The sequence below is a fragment of the Rhagoletis pomonella genome, unplaced genomic scaffold (assembly GCF_013731165.1).
Source record: "Rhagoletis pomonella isolate Grant_MI unplaced genomic scaffold, Rhpom_1.0 Rhpom_scaffold_05593, whole genome shotgun sequence".
Taxonomy (NCBI): domain Eukaryota; kingdom Metazoa; phylum Arthropoda; class Insecta; order Diptera; family Tephritidae; genus Rhagoletis; species Rhagoletis pomonella.
In genome coordinates, this window is record NW_023464131.1 from 2,897 (window position 1) to 11,774 (window position 8,878).

At 39.3% G+C, this 8,878-nt stretch overlaps 2 protein-coding genes across 2 annotated transcripts; both read left to right on the plus strand.

The window, feature by feature from the left end:
* Positions 1–1,102: 1,102 nt before the first annotated feature.
* LOC118755193 lies at positions 1,103–1,762 on the plus strand. Its single transcript, XM_036490045.1, has one exon. It carries the CDS (start codon positions 1,103–1,105, stop codon positions 1,760–1,762), a length of 660 nt encoding a protein of 219 aa, XP_036345938.1.
* A 27-nt stretch (positions 1,763–1,789) lies between these two features.
* LOC118755194 lies at positions 1,790–3,457 on the plus strand. The gene has a single exon (XM_036490046.1). It carries the CDS (start codon positions 1,790–1,792, stop codon positions 3,455–3,457), a length of 1,668 nt encoding a protein of 555 aa, XP_036345939.1.
* Positions 3,458–8,878: the final 5,421 nt, after the last annotated feature.

Here is an 8,878-nt window from a genome sequence, read left to right on the forward strand (position 1 = left end):
ATCTGTTTACCAAACTAAACTAATAATAATAATAAAAGAGCTAAGTCAAAACATTGCAATTAAATCATCCGCCTTCGTGCTATCCATCTTTATGCTATTACAACAAAATCACATATGAACCGCTCACCGTCTGCGGCAAACGACTGGGTGCTTGTTGGCGACCTTGCCCCCACATATGTTCGTCGTGTGTGGCCAGTGTAATGTTCCGAACTTCTTTTTTCAAGAACTGGTTACCGCGTATTAGTAACCGACAATTCAGCACATCTAGGGTTCGAAATTTCAGACTTTCGTATCGATACTGAGTACTCATTCTGGCATTAGCGGCGTTATATATACTTTTATCTATTATGAATTTCAATTGAATTACAATTAAATTGTATATTTGGTATTATTTACAATCTGGTAACCTTAGTCTTGCTCTCCAAACTTTGTATGTACATATGTAAAATTGGTTTAAGTGTACTGAGAATATATTGTGCTTTTTGCTTTGGACTTCACTTCGCAAAAGGTATTGATCGAAGACGGATGTCAGCTGAGGATTTTTTATTGTACGCTAGCCGTAAAAATCATATTCACACAAATTAACTTGTTGTCGAGCAACATTTAGTGGCGACCGTGACAGGACACACCTGTGCACCGCAATATCGCAAAGGTTCGATTGGATTAGTTGCGCCAACTCACACCAATCGAGACATCATTTTTTTCACACCACTTCAACATCAGCTACCAAGCCTGGAATCGTTGGAGCAAGTGAAAGTCAAAGGGTCCCAGCAACCATATACATAGGTACCGTACTGTCACATATGTATATAGGTGGAGCATGTGCTAATGAAAATTTATGTGCACACTACTGAGTACATAACATTGCAAGTATAAGTATACACATACCACAAATTTGCATACCATTTACATTATAGTCAATTCGTCTATTTACTTGTGAGTATATGCTTATATATACGTACATCTGTATTATCAACGGCATTTTTTACTCTCGCACCTTTGTCAACGCTTCTCTTGAATTGCCTTGCGTTACGCACCGTTGTCGCTTAACTGGAGCGAATTAACAGAGTTAGTAATTTCGTTTGTTGAACATTTATTAAATATGGGCGAGGAAGATGAGGTTACGCATGCCAGTGCAGGCAACGATCACTCCAAAGTAGAAGCAAAACTAGTTCTACTCAGAACGCAACGAAATGTATTCGAGCGCCATATAACTAATCTCCACGACAAGGTAAATTCTGATGGTGACAAGGAGGACGCAAGAGTACTCGAATGCAGACTTCAAATTTTAGATTCGCACTATCGTCAATTATGCCAAATTCAAACGCAGATTGAGAATTTGCAAAGCACCGACACTGCACGAGCATCACAAGAAGAATTGTTTATCGCCGCAAAGGTGAAAATCATGGCTTTATTACAAGCAAAGCGTCGTCCTAGTGCACCACCCATGGCAGAAAGCTCCTTTATAAATACTAATATGACTGCTGGAGCTGCACACCATAACCGTTTGCCTAAGTTGAAGCTGCCAAGCTTTGGCGGCAAGTATGCAACCTTCAAACGGTTCAAAAGCACGTTTGCAAACTTAATACACAATGACCCATACATTGCGACAATAGATAAATTCAATTATTTATTGAACTGTTTGTCTGGACCCGCACTAGAAGTTGTGCAGTCCTTTCAGATAACTGAAGATAACTACTCCAAGGCGTGGGAACGATTGGACGCTCGATACGACAACGACGTACTCATCTTTTTAGATTGAATTTCAAGTCTTTTTGCGTTACCAACGATGACACAACCCGAGGCGACGACGCTACAGAAACTCGTCGATAATGCATCCGCTATACGTGGATCTCTTCTTTCCATAGGGTCGGCCGAAGAAATCATGAACAACATAATGATACACATACTGCTTTCGAAGGTCGACGCCCAAACCAAAGCGAAGTACAACGAGCAGCAAGGTTTCGATAAACTGTCCTCATGGGAGGATTGTTGCAACACTCTAAACCGTCGATGTCAATATCTTGAGAGCCAAGGCGATCATCAGTCAGATCAGCGTGGCGCAAAGCCCAAGGTTAAACAGGCATCAACTTCAAAGACGTTTGTGACCACTAATGCGAACTGTGTGTATTGCAACTCACCGTCGCACTATATCAGCAGCTGCAATAAATTCAAGGAGTTATCCTTGCAGCAACGAATCGATTATGTACGCAAGGCTGGCATATGCTTCAACTGTCTACGAAAGACGCACTGCATGAAAGAATGCCAATCAAAATCTAGATGCAAAATTTGTCAATCAGTTCATCACACACTTCTACACAATTTTACGCAAGGTGCCAATTTACGAATGCCCGTTTCTACCGCTCCATCAAAGGTCCAAGACTCGAATAATGCTATGCCCCAATCAAGCGCCTTGTTGGTGTCACGCACTATTAAAAAGGGCATAATCCCAACTGCAATAGTCCAAATTAGAGACAAATTTGGTCAACTACACTTAGTTCGCGCATTATTAGATTCATGTTCTGAAATTAGTTTCATTACAGAGGAAACAGCAAAACTGTTGCAGCTTGAAAAGCGTCGCGTACAACAAGAAGTGAGCGGTATCGCAGGTATACGCCAAAAGATTAGTCACAACGTATTTGCAACGTTAAGGTCTCGCTGCTCAGAGTTTGAGTGGTCTTCTACATTTTCGGTAATAAAAAAGATTTGCGCAAACCAACCTCAAGAAACAATTGACACCTCAGAATGGTGCTTACCTCCTGGAATAACTCTTGCTGATCCACAATTTTATTTATCTACCAAAGTGGATATTTTGATCAACACTATGGGATTTTTTGAGGCAATGCGAGAAGGTAAATACAACCTGGGTCCAAATATGCCCTGCTTGCTTAACTCTGCGTACGGGTGGATTGTTGGCGGAAGTATTGGGAGTGTTGATATCAGTAAGGCGCAGCAGTGTAATGTAGTTCAAGAAGCTAGCAGTCTTGAACAACTTGTTAAAAAATTTTGGGAAGTTGAAGACTGTATCACTAAACCAGCAAAATTTACTGACGAAGAACAAATGTGCGAAGAACATTTCGTCAACACAGTAAGAGTGCAGAAGGACGGCCGTCTACAAGTAAGGCTTCCTTTTAAAACAATGCCAAATGCTCTTGGCAACTCATTTGACAACGCGAGCAAACGTTTCAAAATGCTCGAGAGAAGATTTGGCCGGGATGAACAACTCAAGAATCTATACTCCGAGTTCATGAACGAGTATATCTCACTGGGTCATATGTCACTCGCACAAAATGTCAACTTAATGAAACCTCACTTTTACATACCTCATCATTGCATTTTGCGACCGCAGAGTTTAACAACAAAACTTCGCGTTGTCTTTGACGCCTCTGCGAAAACAACATCAGGACAGTCATTAAACGAATTGCTTATGGTGGGGCCAACCATTCAACAAGACTAAATTATAACGCTTCTTTCGTTTCGTTTGAATAGGTTTGCTCTCACGGGCGATATAGCCAAGATGTATCGCCAATTCGTCGTCAGCGAGCAAGATAGACTGTTTCAATTAATATTGTGGCGATCTGCGCCAACCAGCCCAACTGAAACATACACGTTAAATACTGTGACGTACGGAATGTCGGCTGCACCCTTCCTTGCAATTAGAGCACTTCATCATATCGCTGATTTGCATCAAGACGAATTTCCCATTGGAGCTAACACGCTACGCAATGATCTCTATGTGGATGATCTCTTGACGGGAGCTGAACAAATAGAAGAATTGCAATACAAAAAGAATGAACTAGTTAAATTGCTGCGGAAGGCCGGACTGCAGCTCACCAAATTTAGCAGCAATTGTAGAGAGATTACTCCCACATCCGAAAACGAAGTGTTTATTGAATTGGGTGACCATGAGGTTACAAAGGCATTAGGTATCGCATGGCAACCGAATCGTGATAATTTTGTATTCAGCTACCACGTTGAAATCAATGAACCGTGTACAAGACGCTCAATACTTTCTGTTGTTGCCCGAATTTTCGATATTCTAGGCTTAATCAGCCCTATTATAATTCGATGTAAGATCTTTATGCAATCTGATTCTAAAAGGACTCAATTGGGACACGCCGATTGATGAACACTCTAGCACCACATGGAAGGCTTTAACGGAAGACTTGCGAGCCTTAGCGAGGATCGAAGTCCCACGCTATGTCTTCACATCGAAAAATTACATATGCGACATACATGGCTTCGAAGACGCCTCTGAGAGAGCATATGGATGCTGCCTATACGTCCGCGCCAAATTAGCAACTGGCGTTAAGGTCAGCTTACTCGTCGCGAAGTCAAAGGTAGCACCAACTCGCGTACTTTCATTGCCCAAACTTGAACTTTGTGCTGCTGTGCTATTAAGCCGAACTTGGCGCAAATTCTCGTATAAATTAGATTCTTACATCAATACTGTACATTTCTGGACGGACTCCAAAATTGTGCTGCAGTGGATGAAAATGCACGCGTCTAAACTTCATTGCTTTGTAGCGAATAGGGTGTCGGAACTTCAAGAGCACAGCGCTAATATTGCTTGGAGACACGTTCCGTCATCAAAGAACCCGGCAGATATCATCTCACGTGGATGCCGATCAACAGACTTGGTCACTAACATGTGGTTCACGGGCCCAGACTTCCTAGCAAAATCTGACGATGAATGGCCACAACTTCACGAGCCATTGCCAGCACCAATTGAGGTACGAGCCAAGACAGTGTTAATTAGCAGAAATACAAACAGCGCTAAATCAATCATAGAGTCTCTTATAAGTGACTGTTCATCGTACATGCGAATACTTCGCATATTGACATATGTATATCGGTGTTTCAATGGTTTTCGACCAGACAACACGTTGTTAGCGACAGACCTCGTGCATATACCTGCAGCGGAGTTAAACGACACATTTTGGAAAATCATTGCGCAAATTCAGCGATCTTCATACTCAATTGAAATGAGCGCATTGAAGGAAAACAAATCTTTACAATCCAGCTTGCAACGCCTTGCTCCGTTTTTGCACGAAATGAAGTTACGCAATACTACAGTATGTGTGATGAGAGTAGGTGGTCGGTTAGCTAACTCAGAATTGCCATTCGATGCTAAATTTCCAGCTTTAGTCCCTAAATGCAATAGATTCACTTGGCTTTACATTGAGCACCTGCACCGAACAAATTTACACGCCGGACCGAAAGTACTCTTGTCAATTTTGCGTCAACGATTGTGGGTTGTTAACGCAAGAGAGGTAATTAGAAAAGTCGTCCGTCAATGTGTCCACTGCTTTCATTACAAGCCACGCCTAGTACAGCAAATAATGGGCAACCTTCCGGCAGATCGCCTGCGCGGCGAGCGACCATTCAAAATTACTGGAGTTGATTTTTGCGGCCCCTTTTTCACGTCATACCGTATTAGAGGTAAACCACCGTATAAAACCTATGCGGCCATTTTTGTGTGCTTTGCCTCAAAGGCAATTCATATCGAGTTGGTGAGCGAATTGTCCACCAATGCGTTTGAGCTCTGCCTGCGCAGATTTTTCTCTCGACGTGGTGTTCCTGAAAAAATTTTTTGCGACAATGCCACAAACTTTGTTGGTGCGGCCTCAAAATTGGCCAATTTGAAAAGTCAACTACTCAGCGAAAACACAATCAACAATTTAAAATCATTTAGCGCTCATAAAAACTTCGAATTTTGTTTTATACCCCCAAGGGCACCACACTTTGGCGGCCTTTGGGAGGCTGCCGTGAAATCCACGAAAACCATTGTGCTCAAAAATATTGCGAACGCACATCTGACGTTTGAGGAGCTTCAAACAGTTTTCATCGAAGTGGAAGCAATCCTCAATTCTCGACCGATTGCACCAATGACAGACGACCCTAATGATGCTGAAGCTGTAACGCCAGCTCATTTCTTAATAGGTTCAACGCTGACGCCAGCGCCAGAAGAAACACTGTACAGCAACTCTGACAACAGCGAGAAGAAAATGAGTTATTTGAATAGATGGCTGAAGGTAGCTTATTTAAAGCAACAGTTCTGGTCTTTGTGGGAACGGGACTACGTGCATTCACTTCAGCGACGCGCTAAATGGACACAATCGCAGCCGAATGTACATGTCGGTCAACTAGTCATCGTCCATGAAGATAACACGCCGCCTCAACATTGGTTGCTAGCACGAGTAACATCTGTTATACCTGGAAAAGACGCAATATTCGAGTTGTTGACGTGAAAACTTCAAAGGGTATCATCAGGCGCTCAATAACAAAGCTTGCACCCCTTCCGTTGGAATGATCAATTGTTTTTGAAAGTCAGGCCTTTCAACGGGGGAAGGATGTTGGAGGAGAACATTAGCGGCATTATATATACTTTTATCTATTATGAATTTCAATTGAATTACAATTAAATTGTATATTTAGTATTATTTACAATCTGGTAACCTTAGTCTTGCTCTCCAAACTTTGTATGTACATATGTAAAATTGGTTTAAGTGTACTGAGAATATATTGTGCTTTTTGCTTTGGACTTCACTTCGCAAAAGGTATTGATCGAAGACGGATGTCAGCTGAGGATTTTTTATTGTACGCTAGCCGTAAAAATCATATTCACACAAATTAACTTGTTGTCGAGCAACAGAGCCCATGGTATCGATACTCAAAAAGTATCAGGGAAAAAGTATCGATACTACTCAGTATCGGACTCACTAAAATACGTTTTTTGGGATACTAAAATTATTTTATTCTTCAATCGTATATCTAGTTATTTCCTGAAATTAAAACTAAAGAAATTTAAAATATTTGATTTTTATTTCATTGGAGAACTTACTTTCACGTTAGAAGTAATTTTAACGTCAAATGTACATACATATATATATATATATATATATATGGGCATTTCTCCAATGTCGAATGCGTCATTCGTACGCATTCAAAGTGAAAAAAAACATATACCAAAACATTATTTTATTTTGACAAAAGGCGAAAGCTATAGCACTTGATTAGCACTATGATTGGTGCTAAGGTTGATTTTGGCCAATTGTTCATTTTCAAGATAATTACAAAAAATCAAGCCATTCGCATGCGACAAAAACAGAAGTCGCTTTCAAAGCAAAAAAATCAAACACTTTTCAGCGAAACCTGAAGAAATATATTAATGCGACTAATTTTTAAATGTTATGCATTGATGTATCTTAATAATGCTTTTTATTTTATTCAAAAATATTAAGTAGTTTATTTTTTATTTAATTTTAATCACTGTAGCACGCGATATGTCGCATGCGAAATTTTGTTCCATCATACTTTTTATGTTTATTTTTTTTACTTTTTATGTAATTAGACATGCAAAAGATGATTATAAATGATTTTTAATATATTCAATATATTTATTTTCACAACCAAAATTATAAACTTAACAAAATATCTTCAATAAAGAAAAACCAAAATAAGTATATTCATCTTATATACTATGTAAAAACAAAGAACGGAAACTAACTTAACTGAAAATAGTATTACTAATGTCAAATAAAGTTTTTTTAATGGAATATGCAGTCCTAGCTGCTTCTAACTGTTGGCCATCGCAACAAAACGAATGCAACTGGGATATACCTGGAACATTTTTCACTTCCTTCCATTTGAGCAGATGGCATAAAATTCATTTTAATTCCATTTGTGTTGTTTTGTGCACATTGATAAAACGATAGTGCATCTGGTAAAACAACGTTTTTTAGATTTTGTTATTTGCCACACTTTTCTTTAGTGACGGCTCCAACTCCATCAACGGCTCCCTTTCCGTGAGAACTAGCAAAAAAATTCCATTCCATATATATACATCCAATTTGTTTAATAATGTCATTCAAGCTTGTCAAAATGTATTTATTTTTAAATTAAGCGCAGCTTCCATCATAAAATATTAAAATCTTTGAAAAATGCCCATAATTTCTTTTAATTTTAAAAGGTTTAAAACAAAAACAAATACGTCGTGTTTATTATGCGTAAGTTTATCGTTTATAACTGCAAACGACTGAGAAGCACCAGTGAACCAGTGAAAAATTGTTACCTGGCGGTAGCTGAAATGAGCACTTTGTATTTCGTTTTGGTGCGTCAACCTATAATTCTCGGCAAAATCAATTTGAAGAACGAGCTCGGAAGGCTTTAAGTTAATTTTTGTTTCCTGAAAATATTTTTGCTGAGCTCTTTTTACAAAAAAATGGGTTTTAAATTGGGGTGTTCACAGTTCGTTCCAAATAGTGTCTCAAAATGTAGACGTCTACATTTTAAGACGTTTTCTAACCGTAAAATCTGTGGTGTTGTTGTTTCCCATACAAAATTGGAAAACGACGCCGTCTACATTTTGTCACACTCAAAGGTATGTTTTTTACGCGTCTACATTTTGCAACCTCGCAGCAGGGTTGCATTATGGCAATACTAATCACATTTTTTTTATTTATTGGGCAGTTTTCCGTATTTGCATTTAATTTGAGCGCAATTTCTGATGAAAAGAAACAAGTCAAGGAAAAGGAATAACAAATATTACGAATTGGTAATTAAGTTAAATAATTACAATTTTTCAGAAACAAAATCGAAAGGCGACATATAAACAATGCACGCAAACAAGAAATGTCTGGCAACACCAGCAAAGTTTTGAGACGATTTTGCGACGACTGCTAGAAAGGGGTGCTCACAGTTTGATGCTAAAAATGTCTCAAAATGTAGACGTCTACATTTTCAGACACAATTTGGAACGAACTGTGAACACCCCTAATGATGGTAATTTAGTTTCCGTTTCAGTGACTTAAGAGCGAAATACACCACACAAGCGGCTTGTCAAACATTCTTCAAACCTACTTTTCCCATTTCGCCA

Bases quoted from the DNA above. Each gene is read 5' to 3' on its own strand.
- LOC118755193 (XM_036490045.1), top strand. From the start codon at position 1,103: ATGGGCGAGGAAGATGAGGTTACGCATGCCAGTGCAGGCAACGATCAC.
- LOC118755194 (XM_036490046.1), top strand. From the start codon at position 1,790: ATGACACAACCCGAGGCGACGACGCTACAGAAACTCGTCGATAATGCA.